General features: G+C 50.1%; 4 protein-coding genes across 13 annotated transcripts in view; 2 read left to right on the forward strand and 2 right to left on the reverse strand.

Annotated features, from left to right (window-relative positions):
• LOC117643320 (box A-binding factor-like) overlaps nucleotides 1–2,017 on the reverse strand; it is a 42,104-nt gene extending 40,087 nt beyond the window's left edge. Inside the window, exon 1 of one of the 2 annotated variants that reach the window (XM_034382161.1) lies at nucleotides 1,798–2,017. In XM_034382161.1, coding sequence (XP_034238052.1) covers nucleotides 1,798–1,939 — 142 coding nt within the window. In that variant the 5' untranslated portion in view covers nucleotides 1,940–2,017. Of the gene's footprint in view, nucleotides 1–179; nucleotides 326–1,797 lie in introns of those variants that run through there. The other variant, XM_034382162.1, reaches the window with a different exon arrangement.
• A 1,158-nt stretch (nucleotides 2,018–3,175) lies between these two features.
• Nucleotides 3,176–10,509, forward strand: LOC117643552 (calcium uptake protein 1 homolog, mitochondrial). Of its 6 annotated transcripts, none has more exons than XM_034382496.1 (13): nucleotides 3,176–3,443; nucleotides 3,915–4,273; nucleotides 4,366–4,585; nucleotides 5,085–5,244; nucleotides 6,500–6,537; nucleotides 7,374–7,385; nucleotides 8,658–8,772; nucleotides 8,851–9,011; nucleotides 9,086–9,202; nucleotides 9,295–9,419; nucleotides 9,513–9,637; nucleotides 9,720–9,809; nucleotides 9,897–10,509. In XM_034382496.1, the coding sequence occupies exons 2-13, from the start codon at nucleotides 3,930–3,932 to the stop codon at nucleotides 10,049–10,051; spliced, it is 1,662 nt and encodes a 553-aa protein (XP_034238387.1). In that variant the 5' UTR covers nucleotides 3,176–3,443; nucleotides 3,915–3,929; the 3' UTR covers nucleotides 10,052–10,509. The 6 variants fall into 6 exon arrangements, with proteins under 6 accessions (XP_034238387.1, XP_034238384.1, XP_034238388.1 ...); XM_034382493.1 differs by lacking the exon at nucleotides 5,085–5,244 and adding an exon at nucleotides 5,766–5,940 and having other exon boundaries at nucleotides 3,177–3,443; XM_034382494.1 differs by lacking the exons at nucleotides 3,176–3,443; nucleotides 5,085–5,244 and adding exons at nucleotides 3,454–3,693; nucleotides 5,766–5,940.
• Nucleotides 10,510–10,895: 386 nt separating this feature from the next.
• On the forward strand, nucleotides 10,896–14,877 carry LOC117643545. Of its 4 annotated transcripts, none has more exons than XM_034382485.1 (6): nucleotides 10,896–11,099; nucleotides 11,487–12,033; nucleotides 12,252–12,312; nucleotides 12,536–12,977; nucleotides 13,053–13,365; nucleotides 13,473–14,877. In XM_034382485.1, exons 2-6 carry the CDS (start codon nucleotides 11,527–11,529, stop codon nucleotides 13,974–13,976), a joined length of 1,827 nt encoding a protein of 608 aa, XP_034238376.1. In that variant the 5' UTR covers nucleotides 10,896–11,099; nucleotides 11,487–11,526; the 3' UTR covers nucleotides 13,977–14,877. The 4 variants fall into 4 exon arrangements, with proteins under 4 accessions (XP_034238376.1, XP_034238375.1, XP_034238374.1 ...); XM_034382484.1 differs by having other exon boundaries at nucleotides 10,897–11,099; nucleotides 11,504–12,033; XM_034382483.1 differs by lacking the exon at nucleotides 10,896–11,099 and adding an exon at nucleotides 11,124–11,402 and having other exon boundaries at nucleotides 11,504–12,033.
• A 673-nt stretch (nucleotides 14,878–15,550) lies between these two features.
• On the reverse strand, nucleotides 15,551–20,566 carry LOC117643932 (blood vessel epicardial substance-like). The gene is made up of 7 exons (XM_034383118.1): nucleotides 20,327–20,566; nucleotides 20,082–20,272; nucleotides 17,831–18,157; nucleotides 17,363–17,471; nucleotides 16,848–16,959; nucleotides 16,101–16,328; nucleotides 15,551–15,999 (listed from the first exon to the last, which is right to left on the reverse strand). The coding sequence occupies exons 1-7, from the start codon at nucleotides 20,564–20,566 to the stop codon at nucleotides 15,551–15,553; spliced, it is 1,656 nt and encodes a 551-aa protein (XP_034239009.1).
• Between the last annotated feature and the right edge of the window lie 6,528 nt (nucleotides 20,567–27,094).

Here is a 27,094-nt window from a genome sequence, read left to right on the forward strand (position 1 = left end):
CGGGGGCGGCGGGGCGGCGGGGCGCGACGCCCCGCCCCGAGCAGCGATCGACGCGGCCCTCCCGCGACTGCCAGCGGCCCGGCCGCGCTAGCCGCGCCAGCTGACGGAGGCCAGGCGAGCAGGCAGGCCCTGCCACCTGATAACACACGCACTTCCAGACCGTGCACTCACACACTTACACTGACACACGCGCGCGGCCCGCACTGATAAAACGATCGGCCGGCAGGCTGACCGCGCCGTCAAGGGGTCCGCGGGGAGGCTGTTCGGTCGCACGCGTCGTCGACGGCGTCCTCGGCCGAGTCGTCGTCGGCGTCCTCGCGGTGTGCGCGGCGGTCCGCGGCTCGGAGGCTGCGCGCTGCGCGGTGAGGCTGCGCTGTGCGCTGGTCCGGTCGGACTGCCTCGCCGCCCTCGTGCCTCGCAGCCTCGCGGTGCCCCGTGCTGGTGCGGCGGGACGGCTGCGGACTGATTCCGAGAGTCGTTTTCGTCGCTCTGTCGCTCTCGGACCTGTACGGGGCGCCCCACCAGAGCGAGAGGGACAGAGCGACGGGAACCACTCTCGGAATCGGCCTGCTGGGCCGCGGTGGAGTCGGGGCGGTGCTGCGGACCGATGCCGAAGAGTATCGCTCCGTCCTTGTCGCGCTCGAGGGGGTGCCGTGGGGGTGCGAGTGGGACGGCGGCGTGGCTGGCAGTGCCGTGGGGCCGAGGGCGTGCCGCCGCGCTGCCGGCCGCGCTGTTGGTTGTTGGCGGCACTGGGCCACATACATGCCGGGCAATGCCGGGGGCAGGCGGGGCAGTCCGCCGCCGCGCTGCCATGCATTGGCTGCTGGGCCGCCGGCTGCCGCTGGTGGGTGGACGGCAGTGGCGCGGCCGCGGCGCTCGCGGGGTCCGCGGGGATCGTCGGCGTCGTCCATCCCAGCAGACCGATTCCGAGTCGTTTTTGTCGCCGTCTCTCTCGCACCTCTAAGCGGAGCCCCACGAGTGCGAGAGAGACGGAGCGGCGATTCTCGGAATCAGTCTGCAGACCGGACACACAGTCCTCTGATCTTGGTTTTCATGTTCTCGAGAAAATGAATTTTGACGCCATGTGCTCACTATTGCTTTCTACGGCCCGGGCAGTGATCTCTCCTAATTTACTGTGCATTTGGATTTGTTTGAAAATAAATTTTATCAAATGCTTGAGGGGCCTAAATAAATATCTTTTAATTTTTGAAGCACTAAGTATGGTATTATAAATCATGAATTAACAACAACAAACAGATAGACACAAAACAAGTGTCAAGATCACATGTTAAAAATATACTTTCAAAATAAACAACAAGTAATACAAGTTTGAATATCTGGTAACATTTGAAAAAATAATCAGACAACGTAACAAAACCAAAAACTAACGTATGCCTCAAAGTTCATCACAAGAAATGACAAATAAAATTCATAGTACTCTGGAAATCAACAAGGTTTCGGGCAACACTGTAAAAAGTCTATGGACGCAAAATATGTAAGTGTCAGTAAACATAAAAATTAAAGAACAAAGTTAATGAAAGTAACGGGCAGCGGGGACCATGAGTTGGGGCGGCCGCGGGTTGAGGCCTGTAGGGACAGAACGGACCTCCAGTTAAAATTTAACCTGAACGAAACACCAGCAGGTGATGTGGGTGTTCGTTAGCGACAGCTCACAAACCGTCACGAACGAACGTGCAAGCAAAGACATAGGCCGAACAAGTTTCGCCAAGCAAAAGGGCCAAAGGCCCCGCCATTGAAGTAACTGCGTTCAAACGCTACTCGAGTGACACCACATACCTGCATCCAGCATCGCTTGAAAATTCCGTTTTGCAGAACGGTAGCTGCCCCTTTCGTAGTTTGACAGCTCATGCCACTCAGAGGCCGCAAAATAAGGACGGACATCCTCATAATCCGAACAGTCCTCACTGTCGCTGCTCATTGTGGCGATGTTGTTTACGTAAAAAGCCGTTTGCTTTGCAACACAGTGCAGGGCGAAACGAACACGACGGTGAGCGCGCGCTGGGTGTGTTCAACACCCCCCAGCTTCTGCGACCTGTGACCAGCTGTGACCTCCCACGTCAGTTTTCGAGAAAAACGGCTTTATGCTTGAGGAGCGGGTGGGGAGAAAGTGTTTTCTTTTTTTGAGGTGAAAGACACGACGAGAAATCTGTGAATGGCTCTGGACCTGGAAACGCGATGTCTCGTGCTCGTGAACGCGACAGACTGAAATCAAATTTCCCGCTTCGGCTCGCTATCACCCGGTCGGCGTCTGTCGTCTGTTTGCGGCGACAATTTCACGAACTGAGACCAGCAGACGACGCCCGCAGACGCTCAAAACTAGCAATATTTAAAAACCCTGATGATTTTTTACCAGATCTATGTTGAGAGTTCGTTCCTCAACACACAAACAGTACTCCGTAACCTTAATTCTTCAATATTTCCTTCAAAGGTTCGAATAAAGGTGGTAAATCGTGGCCTGACCCTCCAGCCCCGTTTGAACTGCCGCGCCTCTTTTCATAGACAATCAACTATATCCATAGACCAACTGCTTCATGCCCAGGCTGGGGTCCATGTGTTACGCCGCTCCCTGATTGGTCGGTACCTTCCACTTCACTCGTCATTGGTCGGCTGTGGTCACCAAGCTGCCTCGGCAGCGAACGCCGCGTCCTGATTGGTCGAGGAGGCTCGAGCTCCACCAATCAGAACGCGGCGTGCGCTGGCGGAGGCAGCTTGGTGCAGTCGATGCCACACTTGTGGAACAGTTTATACCTTTTAAGTTGATGTTCAGCTGCTTTCAGTGGGTGAAAAAGAAGCGGACATAAATGAGGAATATCATCAAACGGCTCGATTTTTCAAATGAACTTTAATTTTAGAGCCTCAGAGGAAGTTTTACGGAGGAACACCGCTCGTGCCGCTCGTGCCGACAACTGATTGTTTGTGTTTCACTTGGTATTTATACCAACAAGCTTTGCTCAAAAACCAAGAGCCAGAAACATAGATTTGAACAGGCTAAATGCAATCAGCCCACTAAAATTGACATTTGTCGAGTTTTTAACCTTGAAATGTTGAAGTGAAAGGTGCGGACCAATCAGGGAGCGGCGTAACACATGGATCCCAGCCGGGCATGAAGCAGTTGGTCTATGGATGTAGTTGATTGTCTTTGCTCTTTTCTGTCAAGCCTAGTTTCAGAAAGTATCAACTAAGCTCTCTGAAGCACTTTGGGTGAAAGAGCAAAACTTTCTGTTTCTAGACAGCGTTTTGTTTTGCTCGAGAGGCAGATTATTTTCAAGATTCGATCAATTTCTTTAGCGTCGGCTGCTCCAGACTTAGTTCGCGAGAGAACGTTTTCGTGTCCTTTACCCGGCAGTGACATAACGGTACGTCAATGCACGAGCCCTATCTGTCTGCTAGATGCGAATGAATGATCTAGTTCACGTTTTAAGGTATTTCCGATTCCCTGTGAACTGCCCGTTATGAATGTTCTTTGTTTAGGATTTCCCTATTCGATATTTTCCTAGTGATTGGTCAATTTTACCCTGCCACTCAAACGTTTGCGTTCAGTTCAGTGCATCCTATATGTTTTCTTGATTGAACAAAGCCGATTTTCGCCAAACATCTATTTTGAAACTGAATGATTTTCTGACATCCCTGAATTCTGCCTCGTAATTTATCACGATTTCGCTACCAAAAAATGTATGTTTCCCCATTGTGTCTTGCTAACCTCGCTTGTCCTCATTATGGTTACGAAATATTTTTTCCTACATTCAGAATTTTTATTTAGTTACTGGCTATTGTTGTGTTTTTATTAATTTTTTGCCTTTTCCATAAGTTTTGATGATATTTCTATTTGTAAATCATTGAAGATGTTTGAGCGTTGGCCCTAAAATTAATGTGTTGCATTTCCCTCTTTACAGTTCACAGAAAGGAAAATGTGGTCGAGAGCCCATCAGTTTGTGAGCAGGGTGCCCTCTGTCACCCACCTTCCAACTCTAAACTTCTCACCAAGCCCTACATCTGTTGCAAATCTCGCAAACTTACTTAAAAAAGGACCAATATGTCAGTGCTACCTTGTACCTTACAGCACAATTGCATCCAACAAAAGTTTTGTCCTAAATGGGAAATCATTGCTAGTTATCAACCATCCATCATCATACCAAAGAAGAGGGTATAAAACAGATCAGGACTTTGGACATAAAAGGAGACCAGGGGATCCGTTCATGAGTTTTTTATATTTATCCATTGGACTTGCGTTGATATACATCCCTCTACATGAGTATGCATTTGTCTGTTTGTTAAAAAAAAACTGATTCTATCTTTTCTTTTTGTTGTAAATTAATTTTACTCTGTTTTCTATTCAATGTTCAGGTATGTTCTGTATTATGGTCCTCATTTCAAAGACTATTGTTCTGAATGGTTCAAACAGGGCAAAGGAATCTTGAAGTCTTTGCTACCAAAAGTGGATGCTGCTACAATAGATGTGGAAAAGCACGCAAAAGTTTCTGTTGGAGAAACGTCAGCTGAAGAGACTGAAGTTGATGAAACTAAGAAGAAGAAGAAAAAGGCTATAGGATTCCGCGAGAGGAGAGTAAGTATATCCCTCCTTTAATGAAGCATATAGGTCAAGTTGCAGTAGTTTTGTTGAAGGTATATGTTCCTCCTAATGTCCCTTAGTTGGAGTTTATAATTTTGAAAAGATCCCCTGTGCATTTCACACAAAGTATTGATTTGTTGTTTCAGTTATCTTGTGTCGAACTGTAGAATAATTTTGTCACCATACCAATTGCAACATTGTGCTTGCCGTTTTGTTATTAGAGATGATAAGTTTAAAATGTAGTTATTGCATGTTAAATCCAGTATCAAACTACTTTGAGGCCACTGCATGTTAAGCCCTAATTCTTCTAAAGAACATGGGTTTTCCCATACAGAATTTCTGTATTCGCCTTTGGCTAAAATTACAGAATAATCTAGAAGTACACTCTATTTGTTTTTATTTCTTGTGCCTTAGTTTTTAATAGTGTTGATACGCATCTTCATTTTCATTGCAAAAATAAAAACTCACACAAACCATTAAAAATGCACTACAGATTATTGAATATGAAAATCGCATGAGGGCATATTCTACCCCAGACAAGATCTTCAGGTATTTTGCCACAGTGAAGGTCCAAAGTTCAGAGGGGACTGAGGTGTATATGACCCCTGATGACTTTCTGCGGGCTATCACCCCTGGATGGAGGCAGCCAGATGGTAAAATATCAACTTCTAATGCTTCTCTTGGTGTAGGGCATGTATCAACTCATTTTCAGCTAAACTGTATTCTGTCCGTTTTCTCTGAATGAGAAACACACATTAATTTTGTTGTTCATTCGCAAATTAAACCCAAAATAATTCTTCAGAAACAAAAAAATTGCCTCTTTGATTTTGCATCTATTTCTGCGCTGGCCTTTAAATTTTTATTGCACTTTGAGGTAACAATGTTGTTTAGACACTGAAACATGCATGCTAGCATCACTTTCATTTGCATGTTTGCATGAAAGCTATCAATCAGCACACTTCTCTTGTTTTATGAGAGTAAATACATGAACTTTCTTCTTTGAATGCTTTGAGTCATTAACTTTTATGTACCTACTCTGGCTTGAGTGGAACTGCAACTTCTTGAAGAGAACCTGTGAGGTGCATTGGCTCCTCTTTAATTACTGTACCTTTACCATAAGCAACATTAAAACTTTGATTAATCTATGCATGCACTGCTTTATTTATGGTGACAGATAATTGAATATGAAAATCGCATCCGCCAATTTTCAACTCCTGATAAGGTTTTCCGCTACTTCGCAACTCTTCAAGTAACTCATGTCCATTCTTCTGGATTTCAAACTCATGAAGTGTTCATGACACCTGATGACTTCCTTCGATCAATGACTCCAGGAATAAAACAGCCGCCGGGTAAATATTTGTGAAAAAAACAAAATTAGTTCATCTGTTTTGAATGAAATTATTTAGCACTAGTGAGTTATTATTTCTTCTTTTATTATTTTTAGTTTCTTTTTTACAGTCAATGCCTGTTGATATTTTTTTATTTGTTTTGCATTGTTGTTATCGATTGTGAAGTATTTAAGAGTGTCTTTAAGAGTGTCTTATCCATAGTTAGACAATCCCTAAGTCTGAAACATCCAGAAAAATCCCTTAAGCATTCTGTGCTTTTGTGAATTGGTTTCCTTTCTTAATCAGCCTTCCTACCAAACAAATCTGTTCTTCTCCCCCTGTTTCTTTTTCTTTGTGTTTGCAAGCATGGGTTCTGGAACTCAAATGACTTGCATGAAGGTGTGTGTGGCAAATATAACACTCTCAACACTAAGCATTGGTTTTGTGCTTTTTTTCTTTGACATTTCTGTTTGCTTCCTTTGTGTATTTTATTTACAAGCATGCTCTTTCTTTTTGCACATGCTTTTTAATGTTGCCATGGTAACATTTTTCTCATATTTGTATCTGTTTGCATTCTCAGGTTTGGGGCTTGATCGATACAAAAGATATGATCCAAAGGTAAGATTCCAGCAAATGTCTTTTTTATACTAAGTAACCTCCTGTATCCGAAAGAAAGTTGTGGGGAGAAAGCTATTGTTATTTCATGGTATACTTTATAAGATTGATCAGCAATGCTTGGAGAACCCCTAATGGCCTCTTATTACAAATTTCAGTCAAGGATCTGCCATAAATATTTTGAAACTTAACAACATGAAATAACAATCTTGTTAAAATTCTTGGACCTTTGTTACCTTACATTACTGCTTTCTGTGTGTTTGTGGTCTTTTTTAATGGTGCATATTTGCTTTTTCTTTGATGCTGAATGTCTCTGTTATTATTGCATAGACATCTGATTGATTGTTTTGATATTATTTGTTTGATGTCATATATCTATACCTGGTAATCAGACAGTTTAATACCACATTACAGATGTCAATCCTTAGACCTTTTAGCATCATATGCTTCTGGATGATGTATTATGCCTCTGTGCTCAGTAGTTCATATCTGTGTACTTTGCTGTTTCAGCTCTATTTAATCATCCCTCTTTTAAAAATCTATACTGCATATTGTCCTAGTTACCCTGACCACACCTGATGTTTCTTTGTAGATGATTCCTATATTTGCAAAATATGATTACCTTTACCTTGGTAGAAAGGGGGATGATTACCCATTATATATCTGTCTTCTGTATTCTTGACTCACCGCTAACGATTTATTACTTTCAAACTTTTTATTCACATCCCTTACTTCTCACTCACCCGATCAATTCTGCTTTTCTGACACTAATTATATGTTGTGCGGTTTCATGTTTTATCTGCCACCTCATCGTTTCAATGGTTTTCTGTAATTTCCAGAACCCTTCGGAGGTATTTATTGTGTACTATTTCTGTTTTCTTCCTCCTTCTCAGTGCCTGGTAGATGTTTCTCACCTTTGACAAATGCCGCTGCAAAACTCTAAACCCCATTTTGTCTTTTAGTACTGCTTTTGTTTGCAAATTTTATGTCCAAAACCTTAAATCCTCTTTTATTTTAATATTTTCATTGAAGTATTGTTTAAGTTATGGCTTTTTTTATGTAATTTAAAATATATTTCTGTGTGTGATTTCCTATGAAATGTGTGTTACTAGTTACCAAAGTGGGGTTGGTATTTGCATTTATTTTGTCTTTTGCATGTCACTTTTTAAATATCTCTCACTATGGATTCTGTCTTCTGCAGCTCTATTCACCTACGGTTATCACTTAATTCTAGTTGGCTTCCTTTCATTCATTGTAAACTTTACTCCAAACCTCGTGGCTTTCTTTAAAATACCTTGCACCCTTTGTTTTTAATTCTCATAAGAAAAATAAACATGAAATATGAATGGAAATATAAATGTTCTAGTAGAAACCAACCAAATGTTCATATGAAGAGTTGTTAACGTTCTGCCCACAAGGTTTGCGTTTGTAGCACTTCTTGAAACCTCCGCTTTTGGATGCGATCACAGAGCAGAGTTTAAATCATACTTAGTTTTTGCTTTTTTAGATTAGATTTTTGCCATTATATTTTGGTATTGATACACAATTTCTCTGTTAACAGTTATTGCTATAAGATATAATTTTGAAACCTTGAGAAATGTGTATTCTACATGGAATGAAATGAAAATTTTTCTTGGTATGCGTGAGTTTGTTTGTGCGTGTGTGTGTTTGTTTGTTGGTTTGTTTGTGTGTGTGTGTGAGTGCCAATGTATAAATAATTGTTGGCAGAAGGTGAAATTTCAGACCTCACATTTATAAAGTACTTACGTGCTTCTATTCACAAGAGTTGATAGCAAATGCTAAGATAGGTTTAGAAGTCATCAAAAATTAATTGAGCCTGACGCACACTCTTAGTGTAGTTTCTTTCTTGTTTTGAGGTATGTCATTAGGAACTGCAATTATTATGGATGTGTGACGTGCTCAGAAGTATGCTATTGGACTCATCATCTTTGTACATAATCAATCTCTAGTTTGTATTTGATCAAATTTTACCATATGCAACTACTTTACCACTGAGGAATTTGTTTCTCTACTTCAAAAGCTATAAATTGTATTTCCTTCACTAGAAAAGAGCAAAAAAAAAAAGGTTATTTTGAGTTTGAAATAAATTTGAAACATTTCAGGACGTTCACACAAAACTAGAGTTGGCTTTGGATGAGGACAGCATCTTCTACAAATTGGGAAGTGCAGGACTTATTACATTCTCGGACTATATCTTCCTCCTTACAGTTCTTTCAAGTGAGTTGTGAGGTTTCTGTTCCTTTCTTTGCCATCTCCTGTGTTGTATTCCTTATTAAACTCTGCTCCATATTACAGCTTCAAGGCGTCATTTTGAAATTGCATTCCGTATGTTTGACTTAAATGGGGATGGGGATGTGGACTGTGAAGAATTTGAAAAAGTTGCCACACTTATCAGGCAACAGACAAGTATTGGGAGTCGTCACCGAGACCACTCTAATACTGGCAATACATTCAAGGTAGACAATTTCTAGAATTCATTTTTCACTGCCTCTCTGCCTTTTTTTTTCATTCATTTTAACCTCTTGTTCAGGGTGTCAACTCAGCCCTGACAACATTTTTCTTTGGATCTGACTTAACAGAAAAGCTAACCATTGAAAGATTCCTAGATTTTCAGCAATCTTTACAAAGGGAAATTCTGAATTTAGAGGTAAGTTGATACAGATCTCTTTGAATTCAGTTTATGTGGATAGTGTATTAACATCCACCATTCTCATGCATGACCAATACATCTGATTTTAGTTCCAGAGGAAAAATCCCGATGAACATGGAAATATTACTGAAGCTGACTTTACAGAACTTCTTTTAGCATATGCCGGCTATCCTCAGAAAAAGAAGACAAAAACCTTGAAGAGAGTGAAGAAAGTGTAAGTTGTCTTGAAAGAAATGTCAGTATTACAAAAATCCTATATGGTTCCATCAACACATTCTAGTATTGTTTTGTTATTACATATTTGTAGGTTCCATAGCTCTCCAGGGGTCAGTAGAGAGGACTACTTAAAATTCTTTCATTTCCTAAACAACATTAATGATGTTGACACAGCCCTCACCTTCTATCATATTGCTGGTGCTTCTATTGACCAGGGTACTTTATCTTTGGTAGTCATGTGTATTTTAATTTTTTGTTCATTCTTCTGATCCTTTTCATATATTTTTTTTTATTACAGCTACCCTCAAACATGTTGCTAAGACTGTTGCACATGTTGATCTTAGTGATCACATTATTAGTGTTGTATTCACAATATTTGATGAAAACTGTAAGTGTTGCCATTTTGAAAAAGATTTTACATCATTTTGCCATCAAGCGATGTATTGGCCTTAATTTTGATTGATCTTCCTTTTAGTGGATGGTCAACTCAGCAATCGGGAATTTGTGGCTGTAATGAAGAATCGTCTCCTTCGAGGTCTTGAAAAACCAAAAGATACTGGTTTTGTAAAACTCTTACAGTCTGCTGTGAAGTGCGCACGGGAAACAAAGCCGGTTCTTTTGGACTTTTGATATTGTCAGTGTTGTGGTATACCTAATGATCTACTTATTCTATGGATTGATACCCAATTGATTGTTGCCTTATCTTATTTGCAACATTCATTCGTTTTTTCACTGTTCAGCTTGATTTAAGTGTCAAATAGACAATTTATAATATTGCAACTTCTCTCCATTTCAACTTTGTTTTAGCTCTGTTTCTGTGAGAACCTATCTACCATGTATAAAGTCTCATAATTTCTCCTTAAAAATTAAAAACAAAAACAAACAAAAAAACTTTTATTTTTTTCTGGAGTTTATGTGTTTGCTGTTTTCTTCCAACTGGCATCTAGTCTATTGGCATGGAGCTGGTCTAACCACGTCAAAAGGAAAAGACTTTACCTACTTATTTGCGCTGTGAAATATTTCTCTCTTTGTACCATGTAATTAATTAAGTGTATTTCATTGAAATAAATACATCCCACAACTTGATAGATAATAGCTTATTACCCCTCCCCATTGCTGAAGCTAGTATGACAAATTTTGGTACCTGAGGGTGGTCAATTTTGGTAATGATCATGGAGTCAGACTCCATGGTAATGATTGTGGAGGGATTGTGAAGGGATTTAATTTCGATTAGAGCCTTTCCTGGACTTTCCTGGCCTGGCTACTTGTTTTGTGGTCCCGGGTGTAAAACAATATAGTCGGGGCTACCGTTGTCAAGCAATCGCAAGGACCGTTCTTGATGCATTTTCAGTGCATTGGCCAATTTGGCCATTTGGCCTTCCCCTGCTGAGCTGCGACACTTGCGATTTCCGCTGCTAGATGGCGCTGGCAGTGGGCTATACGCACGATACAGGACGGAGCAAAGCCAATCCTGCAAATACCGAACTGGTACAAGCCGAGCATCCCAAAACGCCCGAGCACAGCCGAGCCAAGCAATTTGACGTTGTTATTGCGTGCTCCGATGCTGTTGATTTTGGTTTGCACAGGGTATTCCCCCTTCGACATTTAGGCACGGTATATATTCTTTGAGTGGCTGCTCCGCTGCATGTGCGGACAGATTGTACTTGTTATCATAAAGGTGTGTAAGTGTGTACTGTTCCGAGTTGCAAGAGATATGTGGTGCTCTTGAAATATATCGATATTAGTTGAGATTTTTATATAACGTCCTAACCTCGAACTTTGCTGTGGTTTTGTCAAATGTGCCCGCCGTGTCTACTGACCACCCGTGAATGGACGAGAAAATGTTAGCGTCAAGTTCAGTCTTCGGAACGGATCCAACTTATATCCCCGACTATCTTCCTGCTTTTGATGCGGCTAGAGTGAGCAGGGCCGGCGCACTTGCACAAACAATTTTTATTGGTCAAGTTTATGCGATATCTTAGTAAGAGCCACATTTTTCTTGCGATTCCGTGCTAAACTTGTGGACTGTGGATTGACAATGTCATGTGTAGTTCATCCATCAAAGGTCTCATTCTTTTTCAGGTCTGAATCTTACAGCACACATTATGAGTGGGGCACACAATAGCCGTGCTCAAAATCAAGCTACTTCGGAACCATTTGGAAATGCCCCTCGTTTAGGGCATCACAACAACCCTCAGCAACATTATCAAAGAGCAGGTACTCCACCGGATATGTATATGATGTCCTATGGACAGCAGACACCACCTACACCACCAGGCTCAGTCTGCAGCTATTCCACACTGAATCTAGATCTTCAATCCAAGTGCAGCTTCTGTAACGCCCTTGGGTGTGAACTCTATACTGCAAAGAAAACTAACCATGAGTTGATGATGAAATTGATGGCAAAGAATGTAGAAATAGAGAGGCTTACAGAAGAGGCTTTAGCATGTCGGCGCAAGAAAGATACATTTGAGAAGAAATACTTGAATTTAGAGGAGATGTATTCAGGCTTAGAGGAAATCAATGCTCTTTTAATGCAGGAAAGAGATGAGCAAGAGAGTGCTCTTCAAAGGATGCTTGCAAACTTAAGTAGAAATTCATCTCTAGTGTCTGTAAGTTTTTTTTTCACCTTATGTGTTTTGCTATATATTTCCCCTCCATAATTTAATACAACAGTGGTTCAGTTTCTCTATTATTTTAAATTTAAATTGATCATGTATTTGAAGTTGTTTAAATTAGTTTCCAACCTTCATGCATGTATTATCTGCCTTCTTTCCTTTCAAAGTTTGTTGTTTCTAATAGTGGGGTGCTTCTAACTTTTTCCTTGCAGAAGATTAATAATAAGGATGAAACAGATTCTGTAGATTCTTCAGAGAGTGAAGAGTCCTCAAGTAAGATTGGTTAACTCTCATATTGTATTTTAAATAATCTCTTAGAAACCTTGTAATATGAGATCCAGTTAAGAGGTGGTTCTTTATTCTTAATTGGAACTGCATAAAGTTAAATGAAAAAACATTCTTGAATTCTCATCTTCTTTTAATGAGGTGGTGGCGGTGGTGCTGTATTGTTATACTCCGCTCAAGTTCATTTTCAAGTAATTACTTTTGTTGTCAGGCAAACCTCATCATTCTGCAAGGAAGGGCAATGACAGCCGCACAGGACGTGATCAAGACAGCACTGAAGCAATGGCTGGATTTCAAGGAAGAACAAAACCAACAGAGCCCTCAAGAAACAGGCGTTCTAACGCGGAAGGTGAATGGAACAACCAAGAAATTCGTCCTAACAGAAACCTTGGTCCTAGACCTAATCCTCACAGGAGTTCAGAAGGTCATGGTAGATCTCAAGATGGAAGTAAGTCCAATGAGAATAGATTCTACCAAGCTCCTGTGGACCGTTCCAAGGATTGTGCTGGAAAGGAAGATGGATCCTGCTCTCAATTTGCTGATGTAGTTAGGGAAGTGAAAGGAGACTTATTTGACATGCCTGTGGAGTATGCTCTAGCTCATTGTGTGGGCTCTGACTTCATTATGAGCTCTGGTGTTGCTGTAAATTTCAGGTATGTAGATTTCTTTTGTTCACTTGGTTGTATGGTATCATAAGGATTCACTAATATCCTCACCCAAATGTGCAGGAAAAAATTCAGGCAAGTCCCAGAACTGTTGGAACAAAATAAAAGGGCTGGCCAGGTTGCATTCATCAACTGTAGTGGCCGGTACATTTATTATTTGGTGACAAAACTTGCAAGCACTGGCAAACCAACCTGGGAGGACTTTGAAAGTGCAGTGATTGAATGGAGTGAGCTTTGTGTAGAACATAATGTCACCAAAATTGCTATTCCCAAAATTGGATGTGGTCGTGATCAACTTGACTGGAGCCGAGTGAAAAACCTCCTCAATAAACAATTTTCCAAAAGTGGGATTGAAATTACTGTCTGTTTGATTGATGTAAGTATTCTTTCCCTGCTTCACAATTTCATGCAAGAGTTTTGTCCAAAGGACAAATTGTGCTTGGAGTGGTTTTGATGGTACATCCCTTCTCTTTTTCTTTTTAGCAAGAGGCTGCACCTCCCCAAAAGTGGAACTTAAAGCTGGTTCATCACAAGGGGCCACTGTCTACTCTGGATCCAAGAGATTGTGCTCTTGTGTTCATTGCGAGTAAGGATAACTTTTTCAATGAATCGATTCGCAGACTGGCCAGCAAATACGGCTTTACATCAGATTATAACTCCAGCCGCCTTGGTTTGGGTAGCGTCTATCAATACACTAATCTTGCTACAAAGATAAATGTGTTTGGTCTAGTTGTGAAGGAAAAGCATGATGATCCCATTTCCTTCACTGCTGTGGGCAAATGCCTGCAAGACCTGAGAAGGATTTCGAAGAAAATGAAGCTGTATTATATGGGATTTGAAGCATTTGATGACCCTAAATTTGTTACTGTGACTCGTAAGCTTTGGACTGCCGTCATAGACACATTTTTTATCGAAGATATTGAAGTTTACTTTTGTTGGCCAGAAGATGTCAAGGAGAAGAATTGGGAAGAGCGAGCTTTGCATTGAGTTGAGTTTATACACACCCAAGTTGATGGATGAAAAGCTTTCCTTGGACCTTTCTCTAAGAAAACTTTTGTAAACTTGTTCAGCTGAATTAACAGAGGAGTAGTTATGGTGCTGGCAATACAATACTACATAAAAAAGATGTTATTTCCATGTGACACATTGTTTTATTTCAAAGCTCATACAAAGGTGAGTTTGCTCATTTACATATGTACACACTTGTAGTATTAATGAGTGCTTAACTGTCTCTCTCCTGTTTCCAAATCATGCAATTTTCCACCCAATCTTATGGTGATGTGATTTTTTTTTCCAAAGTATCTTCCCAAAAGAAAAACTTAATTTATTTTTCAAAAAATCTATCATGCTCAGGTGTTACAAATAAAGAAAAAAAGAATCATAGTTATCTGTTATTTATTTATTCACAGTATCTAAAGTCACTCAGTATCACAAACTTTGCATATTTGTTTGCTGTTTCTACAAACAATTGTACATCATTCCTGACAACATTGACGAAGGTTAAATATTCAATTATCAAACATTATAATGCTTAAATTTCTCTTTACATTGGAAAATGTGTTTTCCACAATATTCATTGAGCATCAAGAGTTTTCTTGTTTAATTTCAGTGATCTTTGATATCTTGGCAGCGTATGAGGAAACATCTGTCAGTCATTGTTGCGAAATATAATATCCTTATATAAACTACGACTGAGTCTTTTGACATCTTTTTATTCTTTACATTCAGATATGCATTTTAAGAAAGGCTCATTGTTGTGATTAGATCTGAGGTTACTGCTTAAAATTGACATCAAAGAAAGTATTTGTTTTATGTGCATGGCTGTAGTGTTTTGTTTTCTTCATTTTCATGTCCCCCTATTTGTAAAATAAACATTTAAAACATTCCATTGTGGTTTCTGAAAGCAGTTCCTTTAGTCCTTTCTGAAGAACCAATCATTTTTGTTATTGACTGCATGTGATGGTGTATTGCAATCTAGAACCCTTTGAAGTCTCATTATTCAGTCAACTATTAGCTTTCTCAAACTTCACTTCAAATGAGATTTTGTAGGTTCTGTAATATTTCACATCAAATGACATCTAAAGCAAAACACCTAAAGCAAACTCCATGCAGCGATTTTAAACATAATATTCTATTTACGCGACACATAATTACAATGTATGTATGACATTAGTATGCGCAGAACATAGCAATTCATTTATAGAACATAGCAGAAATCATGTATTATAAATATTGGATCTGATTTAACACCAACAGTTGCATTGCTTTCCTCCAGGCATGTGCAAGGCATTTTGTCAGCAGTCACCAAGCAACAAAAGGGAGCAACGCCGCGCGTCGCGAACCGTTGAGAAACAGCGACTAGTGTTAGGTCGCAATGCCACTTCACCCCGTCGACCTGACTGAACATTTCCCCCAGGGTTCAAGCTGTTCGGACTTTGCTGACGTGTTGCTCTCCCCGGGACTCGTGAACGGCCCCTCAAGTGGCGCCCCACTGCGGCAGCCCCTGTCATGCTGGGCTCGGCGCAGGTCGGCGGACACCTCCGACCTCTCCCCTCATCACCTCACACGGGCGTCGCCTCAAACTTGACGGCGCCGCTGGGCGCGACGCCAGCCACGCCCGCCACGCCGGCGCCGGCGCCCGCTCGCCGCATGGTGCGGTTGCGCGCCTGGTGCAGCGTGGGCGGCGGCGCCAGCACGGGCACGATGACGGGCACGGGGACCAGCGCCATGCTGGAGGGCAGCTGCGGCAGCTGCAGCCCGGGCATGCTGACGGGCACGCCGCCCACGCCGGACACGCTCACGCCCGACACGTTCATGGTGGGCACGCCGGAGACGGGCACGCCTGGCGGCAGCGAACCCAGCGGCACCCCCAAGGGGGCGTTGGCCACCGCCGCCGTCAAGGGCTGCGGCATGCCCTGGGCGTCCGTGAAGGGGGACGTCACGGGGAAGTGGTTGGCGACCAGGGGGATCCAGCACTGCGCGCTGCCGTGGCGCACCGGAGACTGCAGCACTGCGGCACAAGGAGGTCACCGACGTCAATGCACGCCGTGGAAAATAAAACTACATTTGAGCTCTCCCCTACTCGTTGGGGATGCGAGGGAGACAGCTTACCGTTCTGGACGTCCTCGCCGAGGGCGGCGGCGCTGCTGGCGCGCTCCTTGCGCGCGGCCTTGAAGGCCGTGGAGCGCACGTTGCCGCGCGTGCCCGTGTTGACGGCGTCCACGCTCACGGAACGCGCCATGCTGCGCCGCCAGTGGTCCGACCGCACGGCCTTGGCGCGCTCCCCGGCGCCGTGCATCTGCTCGTTGAGGGAGTACAGCTTGTGGGTGATGTCTTTGCCTGCGACAAGCAGCGAAGCCACAGCGGAGGTCAGCTGGGTTCAGGCCCGCGAAGCGCCTGCGGGGTAGGCCGTCGTTCGGACCCGCAACACACGGGTGTGGAGACGGCGGCCTACCTCGCCCCTGTCAAGATGACTTTGACAGTTTAAAGCAGGGAGGACGTGCTTAACCCGCGCCGCCACGCCCCGCCCGGACGCCTCCATTACCGTTCCGTGGCCATCCTCACGGTGTAGGCGGGCGGGGCCGGGCGCGGTGGTGCGGCGGGGCTGGCGGAGGGCAGGTGTGGGAATAGGGGACACCGCTGGTGGGCACGGCAGGTCGTAGGGCGCCAGAGCGCTGCTCCGATGGAACTTAGCCACGCCACGGAACGGGCTGCTACCGGTACACGGTACACAGCACACTCGAAGTGACTTGACTGGAAATAACTTGGATCACAAAATGATCCTGTACTTTTTCGAGTCCACTTGAGGAGGCACTGGAAAACCTTTACGCCCTACCAGTGTGGGTTCGTTGTCCTTACCGATGAGGGTGTCGAGCACGATGCGGACTTGTGGCCGGTGGCGCAGCACCCTGGACAGCTTCATGCGCGGCCAGCACAGGTACAGGCACTCCTCCTCTGCCGAGATGGTCACCTGGAACACACGGCCCGGGCACTCTCGTCAGACGGACTGCTGACTTGCAGTGGAGGGACCCCTGCCTTGGCTTTACCAAAGAGTTCATTTTCAAATTTCTATTCCTAAGCCGACGGTTACTCGAACTAACTTCGCTATGATCAAAAATAGTAAATACGTGGCAATGTAAAAAAATATCCACTCTACGAACTAATTTTGACCAATACGGGTCGGACGGAGGTGTCGACATGATACTACTGTTATGGTACGGTACTTTCAGCTACCAACAGCATGCAGAATCCCCGTTGGCTTGGGCGATAGGGAGTGAAGGAAAAGCTCCGATTTTGTCACTTTTGGATCCGGAACCGCTTTTCTAGGATTCGCGGGTCATGGTCCAGTGTAGCACCATCGTCCGAGTCGTTACCTGGAAGGTGTTCTCACTGGAGTCGTGGTTGGCCTCCCACTCGGGCGAGTCGACGAACTGGTGGGTGTTGATGTGGTGCAGGTGGGTGCCGTCACAGGAGACGGCCAGCCTGGAACAGCGCCGATGGGGTCGCCTCTAGAGATGTACGTCTAGCTACGTTACTCGTCTAGGTGAATACTGGTTTAAGTCTAGCTACCGACGTGGACGAGAAGGAGGACCTCCAAATACAGTACTCGAGCTAAAACTATAGACTGCAAACTAATGGGGACCAGAACCACGCCCTTAAGGGTTACCAAGGAGAAGTTAAGTTGTTACTGGCCTAGATCGAACGACGTACTGGTTGATTGGAAATCGAGCAAGTAGTGCCGTAAGAGTTCATCTAAAGTACAAATCTTAAACCTCCAATTTGGCAAATTTGACGGCCTATCGTCGCTGTACAATGTACACGGTCCTTGACGGCGTACTCACTTCCCCTTGAGCAAGATGGACAGCCGCTCGTCGGCCGGCGTCTGCTCCTCCACGGCGTACGCGTCGCCCGCCTCCAGCGTGAGCACCGAGCCCTCCCTGGCCAGCTCCTTGAAGGCCTTCTTGGACACCTTGAGCGGCTTGAACACCTTGAGGTAGAGCTCGGTGAGGTCGGGCGACAGCGCGGGCGGCAGAAAGCGCACCACCAGGAAGGCGGTGTGCACGCCGTTGATGGCCATCAGCGCCAGGCTCCAGAGGAACACGTCGAAGGCGCACAGGTGGAAGCTCGCCCAGCCGGCCGCCAGCATGAAGCCGATCACCAGCAGGAACCTGGAACACAAGGCAGAGGCAGGTCGTAACAGGCCGTCAGAGAAGCTCCGAGGCGCCATTATTTCCCCGCTCTTCGATTTGACGTAATCCGGACGGGCCAGTGCGCTGGCGGGTAGGCTCGGCGATGATAGTGTCGAGGGGGGGGGGGGCAGTGTTGGGGTGGCAGTGGCTGGCTGGGGGGCTAGGGGAGTCCACGGCGCGACGACCGGGGGGACCGGGGGAAGGTTAGAGCCCCATTTCGCGCGGAAGGTCACTCGCTCCGAGTGTCGGGGCCGTCGGGGCGGGACGAGTAGGCTGGCGAGGGGGGTGGGGAGGGGGAGGGTGACAAAAGTTGCCTACTCTCAGGGGCACGCGGCTCGCTGTTGTTTGTCTACCTACAGTGGCGCCGCGCCGCCCGGGCGCCGACTGCCTCGCGGGCGAGCTCGCGGGGTGAGGGGACGGCGGCGGCCTCCCGCGCCTACAGGCCCCACAGCGAGCCCCACAGCGAGCCCCACGGGCTACAGGCCCTCCAGCAGGCCGATTCGGAGCAGCGCGTTCGTCGCCCTCGCACTCATGGGGCGTCCCGGAGCGGCGCGAGAGAGACAGCGCGACGAAAGCGCTCTCCGGGGACGACACATTGTGAAGACAAACTGGAAGCCGATGGCCGGCGAGACCCGGAGCAGAAACAAGGCCTACGGGCTGTCATCCCGGAGCGGCGCAGTGATACGATGTATCGATGGAGGGTATCGATGCAGTGTTATTGGCCTAACGGCGCACCCATTGGCCGGCCGAGTCGGGAGGGGGGGGGGGAAGGGGGGCAATAAAATCGGAAGCCGACGACAACGGAAACACGCCAGAGCGGCCAAAGCAGAAGTCAGAAGCAGCAAGTGTAACGTCGACTGTGACGTCCGCAAACGGGTTGATGGTGGACGCGCGTCCGTTGACACACCATCGACCCCCCCCCCCCCCCCCCCACACACACTCACACCCTCACACGCACAGCGGGGTTCGCGCAAACACACACGCACACAAAGGGGCTCGCACAAACACACACAGGGGCCTGCGCACACACGCACGATACCACGCGTCCACGCGCACGCAATAATGTGGTGGCCGGCGGCAGCGACAACCCCCTCTGATTGCTATCCCAGCCAGCCCGCCCAGCCCGCCCAGCCCGCCCAGCCCGGGGTGCCCTGGGCATCATCGCGCGTATGGCGCGACACGGCGCACACGGCACGGTACGGTGGGTGCTTCCTCGTCGGATCGTATAGACAAGGGGTATTCCCGCCCCTCCCCCCGGTATATCGAGTCGTGGAGGGGAAAAGGGGGCGGGGTAAACTGTTGGGTCTTTCGGTGTTTTCCGGAGTTTCCCGATGTAATTTCAGTCGGTCGCCACCCTTTCCCCCTCCCCCTGCCTCCTCCCTCTGATTGCCGGCAGATGAGAAACACGAGGGACGCGACGTGCAGTGGCGTGGAAGCGACGAGGAAAAGTGCGACTCCCCTTCTCGCGCCGGGCAATTTCATCTCGCCTCGGCGCTGTCGCTGTCTCTCTCGCACTCACGAGGTGTCCCGCACAGGTGCGAGAGAGACAGAGCGACGGAACGCTGCATGCGAAATCAGTCTGCAGGGAACACGACGACTGCGCCAATTACAGGAGTAGTGGGAGGAGCGCCCACGCGTATCACGCGCCTCGCAAGACAGATGGCACAGTTTCGGCGCCCTCCGCCGTTCCAGCGTGAAGGGCGTTGGGAGAGAGGGGGGGGGGGGCCTCGTCCGGTCCCACCGTGCCGGTCCTCTGCATGGCTGGGCTGGCTGGGGTAGGACGGCCCAGGCTCCACTACTAGGTTCTCTGGAACCGTTCGAGGGTGACACGAATCCGACCCGCCCCTTCCCCCTGCGGGCTTGGCAGGCAGTTTGCCGTGGGCGCTGCCAGTGGCGAGCTCACCTGTACAGCAGCACGCTCTGCTTGAAGGTGCGAGGCACGAGGAAGGCGATGCAGAAGAAGAGGTTGGACACCTGGAACAGGTTGTTCTGGATGGCCTCCCAGCCCTCGCAGAAGGCGGGCAGTGCGGGGGCCGTCTGGTTGCCGCCGAGGCCAGCGAGGGTGGCGTTGTGCGCGAGGGCGGCGGCCGAGGCCGACGCCATGGAGGCCGTGGCCGCGGAGGCCGCGGTGGTGGCGTTGCTCCACACGTCCTGGGCCGCGGGCTTGGGCTCGGCCAGGCCGTCGGCGAGGCCGGACACGAGGCCAGAGGCGGCGGCGGCCACGGTGGCCAGCAGAGTGTCGCTGAGGCCGGGCCCGGGGGCGGTCCCGGAGGCGGTCCCGGGGGCAGTCCCGGGGGCGGTGCCATTGTAGGCGGTGACGTTGGCCAGGCCCCACGGCTCCTCCGCCCAGCCTGGCGGCTCGGAGGAGGACGAGTAGGCCGACAACATCTCATCCCGCGGGGGCGGGGGCTGCGGGGGCCCCGGGGGCTGCGGGGGCCCCCGGCACGGCGCGCCGCCCCACTCGCACGCGCTGGCGGCGGGGGCGTCGTCGGCGGCGTCGTCGGCGGCCGCGGCCTGGAGGACGCGGCGGGCGGCTCTAGCTTTGGCCGGCTCGCCCTTCTCCATCACCAGCGACGACCTGCAACAGTTGAAGGCTCATGGTCATGGCGAAACAAGTCCACGCTCTCGGGGGCCTCTCGGACAGCCTGCGCCCTTTGAGCGCCGACAAAGGGGCGTCCGTGCGCCGACCGGCCTGGAGTTAAAGGGCGGCCGACGCCGGAGCAAATTACTCGTCCAGATTGAATCAGAGTCCTTCCGCGCACGGTAGTGCTTTTGCTGCCTCTGTCGCTCTCGCGCCCCTCAGGGACGCCCCGTCGAGCGCGAGAGAGAGACAGCGCGCAGTGCTGGAAACGTAACGAGAGAGCGGGAAAAAAAGATGGGTAGGCCAGATTGCGGGGACAATGCAGGGCGGTGCGTACAGGCGGTGATGCAATCGGCCAATGGGAGTGAAAAGGGAAGGGCAAAAGGGGGCGGGCCCGGTGCCGATGAAGCGGATAGCCTCCGCTGCGTCCGTGTGCGTCAATGTTTCCGTGTACATGACTCGAAATATATATATACATGAAGCAGAGAGACATGAGAGAAAAGGGAGGTAGAAAAGTGAATTTCGCGCGGGGAGGCGAGAGAGCGCCTGCCATATCAAGGATAGGCAATCCGCAATGCAGCGGTGCGTTGGGGGAGACAAGGGACCTCGTCGCGGCCCGGACGTGACTCAGAGGGGTCGTGTAGGCGGCGGGGAGAACCTGCAGGGGATAACCGGTCCACTACGTGCCTCCCCTCCCCTCCCCCCGCGTATTATGACAGCTCATTTTCCTGGATGATACCCCCATAATAAGGCCCCGGCCCGGCTCACCGTCGACCTCCTGGCTCTTTTTCGTATCTCATCCGTGCAAACTTGCTTTAATTTTAAATGAAACTCTAACAGAAAAGGCGGCGGGATGCTGGCGTTATAGGTCGCTGTCTCGCGAGCAGGGCAAGCTGGAGCTTCAGGCAGGCAGCGCCGGCAAAGAAGGGGGTGGAAGAATCGTGATCAGGATCATGTTTCGGGTGGGATGCCTCGCCCTTCAGTCATTTTGAGCATACAGTTATAAACTAATTTACTTTGTTATACGAAGAAATAGTTTGTAAATTACGAAGTATTTTCTTTGTTAGCTTATTATGGTCAAAATACTTTGTCATAACAAGCTGCTTTTCTTTGTAAGGCCTAAAATAGTTTGTAAGGTTTTCTCAGCGAAAAACAAAATCAAAATGGACACGGTAGAGTAAATTGAATTGTGACGCTGGCAAAGAGGAGGAAACATCCATCGTCAGCGAGACGAATAACAGTAACGGCCAAATTGAGACAACACTGGGACGAAATACACGAGAAAAACTGAGGGAGGGAAATATCAAAGTCATTATTTCCCCTCCCTGGCAGGCAGCCAGGTGGCAGCAGCGCGGAGGTGTGCCGGTCTTGCTGAGCGATTCCGAAGAGTGTCGCGCTGTCTCTCTCGCACCCCCTACGGACCCACGGCACGCCCCATGAGTGCGACAGAGACAGAGCGACGAAACGACTCCTGCTGGCTTCTTCATCGGCGCTCCAGAGTAATCGGATTAATTACCCAGACGATGCGCCCCATCGGCCGTGACGTAGCGGCAGGCTGTTCTGCCTCCTCCCTCTCCCTCCCTCTCCCTCGCACCCATGCGGGGCCTGCGGGACGCCCCACCAGTGCGAGAGAGAAGACTGCCGCTCTTAATTGGGTTGAAGAAGCGCGAAAAAGTAGACAGCACCGCCACGTTATTGGATTCCAACGAATGAAGCCACAAAACAGTATTTCTCGTGATTCTGTATCCCTCGCTGGAGGAAAATTTGCGGAGTTTCAGTCATTTTGCTCCGGTCCTTTTCTGGGTGTTGCGAACGGGGGTTGTTTCCTATAGCCGGGGGGTGGGGCGGTGGGGGGCGGGGCCACTGAGGCGGCAAACAGAAAGCAAGACGGGCCGAGTGTTGCGCAAGGTCGGTGTGTTGACTCAGAGGCGAGTTGGTTCGATGCCGCCACGCCACGCCACGCCGCACCGCGCGTCTCTGGACTGACATCGGCACGCCGGACGATGGCGGTGCCATGGCGGTGCTTCGCAGTGCTTTGAGCGGCTCTCGCGGGCAACAGGTTGCACGGCGTACGCGGCGAGCCTGCCAGGCCCATTCAATTGTCTGCACCGGCCACTGCATTGCCGAGAGACGCGCATGCTGTGTGCCGGGCACACTGTCTCTCCCGCACGCGAAGCGACGCGAAGCGGACGACCCGTGAGGGCGACAGAGACAGAGCGACTGGGCGCCCTCCACGCCCGCACCGTCACCAAGAGGATGATGGACAATGGCTCGGACGGGGGCGGCATGCTCTCATCCGCGCGGCCCTAGTCCTGTCTCCCTCGCGCCCACAGGCGGCAGCGAGTGCGAGAGAGACGGCATCGGCTAGTGCTGCGGAAAAAAGGCGCGTGACGCGTGTCTATCCCGAATATAATGACAGCCAGAACGACCTGCCACGGCCAGGCCTGGCCTGCGGGCGGATTCCGAAACCGTCGCTCTGTCTCTCTCGCACTCTCGGGGTCCGCGGGGGGCGCGAAAGAGGCAGGAGCGATTCAGTTCGGAATCGGGCCGGCGTCGGTCGGGCTTTGTCGTTATCGGCAGCGGCCATCACTTCGGACGGCAACACAATGTTTGGCAAGTTTCGGGCCCAAAACTCATCACTGGTTCACCGTTTTTCTTCTGCCCTCGCCGCACGCGTCGCACAGGGAAGGACGGCCAAGGGCGCGCGCTCGGGAAAATGACTTCCAGTTTCTTCTTGGTTCGTTTTCTTTCCAACTGGGCTAAGAATTTCTGTCAGGCCCCGGTGAAAACGTCTTGCATCAAAAAATGTATTCTCTTTTAGTGCGTGTACAGAAGTTGGAATGTCCTGGCTCCCCCACCCCCCTCAAACGCTCCCCCGGGTGCCACTTTGCAGTGCCACAGTGCCATCCGGGCCATCCGCCCGTGAGCAGCGAAAGGGGCGACCAGGATTATCCCTCCCTTTTTACAAGTAGCGCTGCATAGCCTTGATCCCCCTCTGCTGACCCCTGCCTCTGCCCCTGCCCCTCCCCCTTCCCGGGGCGAACCCCCTCCCCTTACCCCCTCCTAAAACTGGCGCACTGCACCCCATCTCGCTACCCCCGAGGAGAACGTGCCCCCTCCCAGCCACACACACACGCGCAGACGAGCAGCAGCTCGGTGGGTCTCGGCCCGGCCGCTGCGCGCCGCGCGCTCCGCCTTCATACTGTACTAGTGTACCACTCCGAGGCAGCGAGATCCCTGCCGACGGCCGCAAAGAGAGCTCCGAGGAAATTATTTCGAAACCCTCGGCTGCCTGCGGTCGCTCTGTCTCTCTCGCACCCGCGCGGGACCCGTTACGCCCCCGCGAGTGCGAGAGAGACAGCGCGCCTGCTGGGCGTGCCGGGCCGTGCCGGCGCATATGACGCGGATACATGCAGCGATTGCGGAGCGGAGGGTCCTCCAGTGCACGCTCCAGCGAGCTCGCGTCGCCCTGTCTCTCTCGCACTCATGGGGCGTCCCGTCCAAGGGTGAGAGAGACGGAAAATGATTTTCGGAATCGGTGTCCGGGACGCTCGTTAGCCGCCCTTGTGTGCTGGTTGCACCGCGGTCTTGCCTCTCGCCTCGCCGCCGTGCCACGCCGTGCCACGCCGTGCCACGCCGTGCCCAACACGGAGCCGCGTCGCGAAGCATCTTCCCTCCCTTTCTCCCCGACACTCGCAGCAGTGAGTGCAACAGAGAGGTGGTCTTCTTTTTCCTTTTTTTTCGTACGGCGAGGCTTCTTCTCTCTGTCCCTTGTGCACGTCCCACGTGTCGCTTCACCTGCTGAGAAATGTGCTCGTGTGTGTGTGTGTGCCGTCTCCAGCAGAACAAAGAATGATGTCCCGCCAGTCGGATCGATGGCCCTTACAGGCCTTACATCCCGCGAGACGGAGCCCCCTCCCCCCCCTCCTCGCAATGATCCGCTTTAAATCTTTTACCCACCCCGGCAGCTGCGGCTTCGTCAAAGCGGCCCGCGGCGCCGCCCCATTAGAAGGGCTCCGGTGGAGGTCTCGCGTGGCCCCCGTCGCCCTGTCTCTCTCGCACTCGCGGACGTCCCTTACGGAGCGACGAAAACAACTCTCGGGATCTGTCTAGGTCCTGACATATTGAGACACTTTTCGGAGACAAATGGATTGAGCCTGCTCAAACTCTCGGCGTATCCGACGGCTCCGGCGGATCAGCGTGAAACGCGAAAGGGACCCAGTTCATCGGCTCTCAACATTCGTCGAGTGTTACTGGAGCGTGCCTTCATTTTCTTCGTAGTCATGCAGTATCTGCAGATGCTTCCTAAACTTTTTTCAGTGTGCTTGGCCGTGCACTTGGGGTGTGGTGGGCACCTAGTTGCCCCCCCCCCCCCCAACAATCCCGGTCCGAAGCCCGGCTCCAAAGTTGGCGCAACGCGAAAAGCAAACTTGATCGCAGACGGACGTCCTCGCGTTGCCATAGCGACGGCCAGCAGAAGGGGTGGACGGAGTGGACGCGCCAAGAGAACGGTGTGGACTTTGAGGGCCGTGCTCGGGGAAGGCCGGGCTGGAAGGAGAGAGGAAGAATGATTGGCGGGGAGAGGGGGAGAAAGAGACAGGGAGAGGGGCTTGAGGGAAAGCGCGCTCGGTCGGAAAGTTTAGAGGTGAAGTGGCAACTAACTGATTAAAGACGCCACCGCCAAAGTCCTGTTTCCACTTCGCTCCGGGGGCCTTGTCTACCGGGGGCGGGGCGCGGCGGGGCGCGGCGGGGCGTGCCCAGAGGCGGCGGCTGCTCACACGGGGTCGCGCGCGAACCCAGGTCGTCCCCGCACAGTGCGCACAGTGTGCACGCAGGGGGGCGGAGTGGGGGGCATTAGTATGCAAGGGCTCGGGCCCGCTCCGCTCCGCTCCAACCCTTGCCCCCACAACGCTACTCCACTCGGCTCGTCCGGTTGGGATCAGCGCGCCGCCGTCGCTCGTCATATTGCATCGACGTCGAGCCGATGGTGCGTGTGCGTGTGTGTGTGTGGGGGTAGTCCCCTTGGCACTCCCTTACAAAACGCGCGCCCCGGAGAGACTCCTAGGCTGGAAATGCACGCCCCTCCCACCCAGCCAGGCCGTTTTATGCTGTCGTTTCCTGCGTGCTTTACGATTTGTGTTGTGCCGCGAGTTCTCTATGCAGCCGAGCCGAGCGAGTGCGCGCAAAGCCTCCGAGAGCAGTCCAGCCTGGCGGGGTCGCTTGCCGACAGCGCTTCCCTCGCTCTCTCTCGCGCTGGCTGACGAAGCGACGAGGTGCAGGCTCTCGAAAACTAGGATAGGCTCGGTGTATGCAGCGGATCCTCTCGAGGTGGCGCGACCCGTGCCGTGCCGTGGGCCTAGGGGTGGTGCGGCCGGCGCGGCGGGGCGGGGCGGGGCGTGGCGGGGGAGCGGTGTCGGGACTGCCTCGACCGCCCTCCTTCCCGGACCGGTATTATCCAGTTCGCCAAGTCCCTCCATGCCAGCCGCGCCAGCCGCCGGCACTTCGACCGGACCGGCTGCAGCGGCGTCGCCGGGCGTCGCCGTCGACAGGGGGTGGCAACGGCCTAGGAAGAGCGTGAAGCGATGCTCGCGCCGTCAGTGCAGAGGTTGCGCACTTGTTCGAGATTATGAAAACTAGACTGTGTTCTTCAAAACGCTCTGCACCGATGGAAAGGGCTTGAAATTTAGGGTGCATTAGGCTAATTGCTCTTCTCCAAACTCTCACCTTACCTGATATTAAGGTGCAGTGAAAACACCTAAAAACACGAGAAATCATAAAATTTAGGAAAAAATTAGAATGCGCCATGTTGATGTAAATGGTTCCACCCTTGTGTTCGGTTGAATTGGAAGTATCGGGCAGTCTACTAGGCCTTATGCACCCCAAATTTTGTGCTCTTTTGATCTGTGCAAAGCGTTTTGCAATCAACGGGCTAGATCTTACAATCGAAGCAAAATAAGTAACCAATGCACCTTACTCGCGCATGGCTTCACGCGCTTCCTAGGCCGTTGCCGCCCCCTGCCGTCGAGCGGCAGGACGCCAGGACCGCGCCGACGAGGGTGTGGAGTCGCGGGGCCGCGGGGCCGCGGCGTCGAGGGGACGGGGCGTCGAGGGGACGGGGCGTCGAGGGGACGGGGCGTCGAGGGGACGGGGCGTCGAGGGGACGGGCCGTCGAGGGGACGGGGCGTCGAGGGGACGCGGCGTCGAGGGGACGGGGCGTCGAGGGGACGGGGCGTCGAGGGGACGGGGCGTCGGCCGGCACGGGGCGGGGCGGGACGGGGGGACAAAGGGGTGCGGGTGGACGTGATTACTCTCTCGACGGGCGGCTAATGGGCGCC

Source organism: Thrips palmi, unplaced genomic scaffold (genome assembly GCF_012932325.1).
Source record: "Thrips palmi isolate BJ-2018 unplaced genomic scaffold, TpBJ-2018v1 HiC_scaffold_17, whole genome shotgun sequence".
In the NCBI taxonomy this organism is placed as follows: domain Eukaryota; kingdom Metazoa; phylum Arthropoda; class Insecta; order Thysanoptera; family Thripidae; genus Thrips; species Thrips palmi.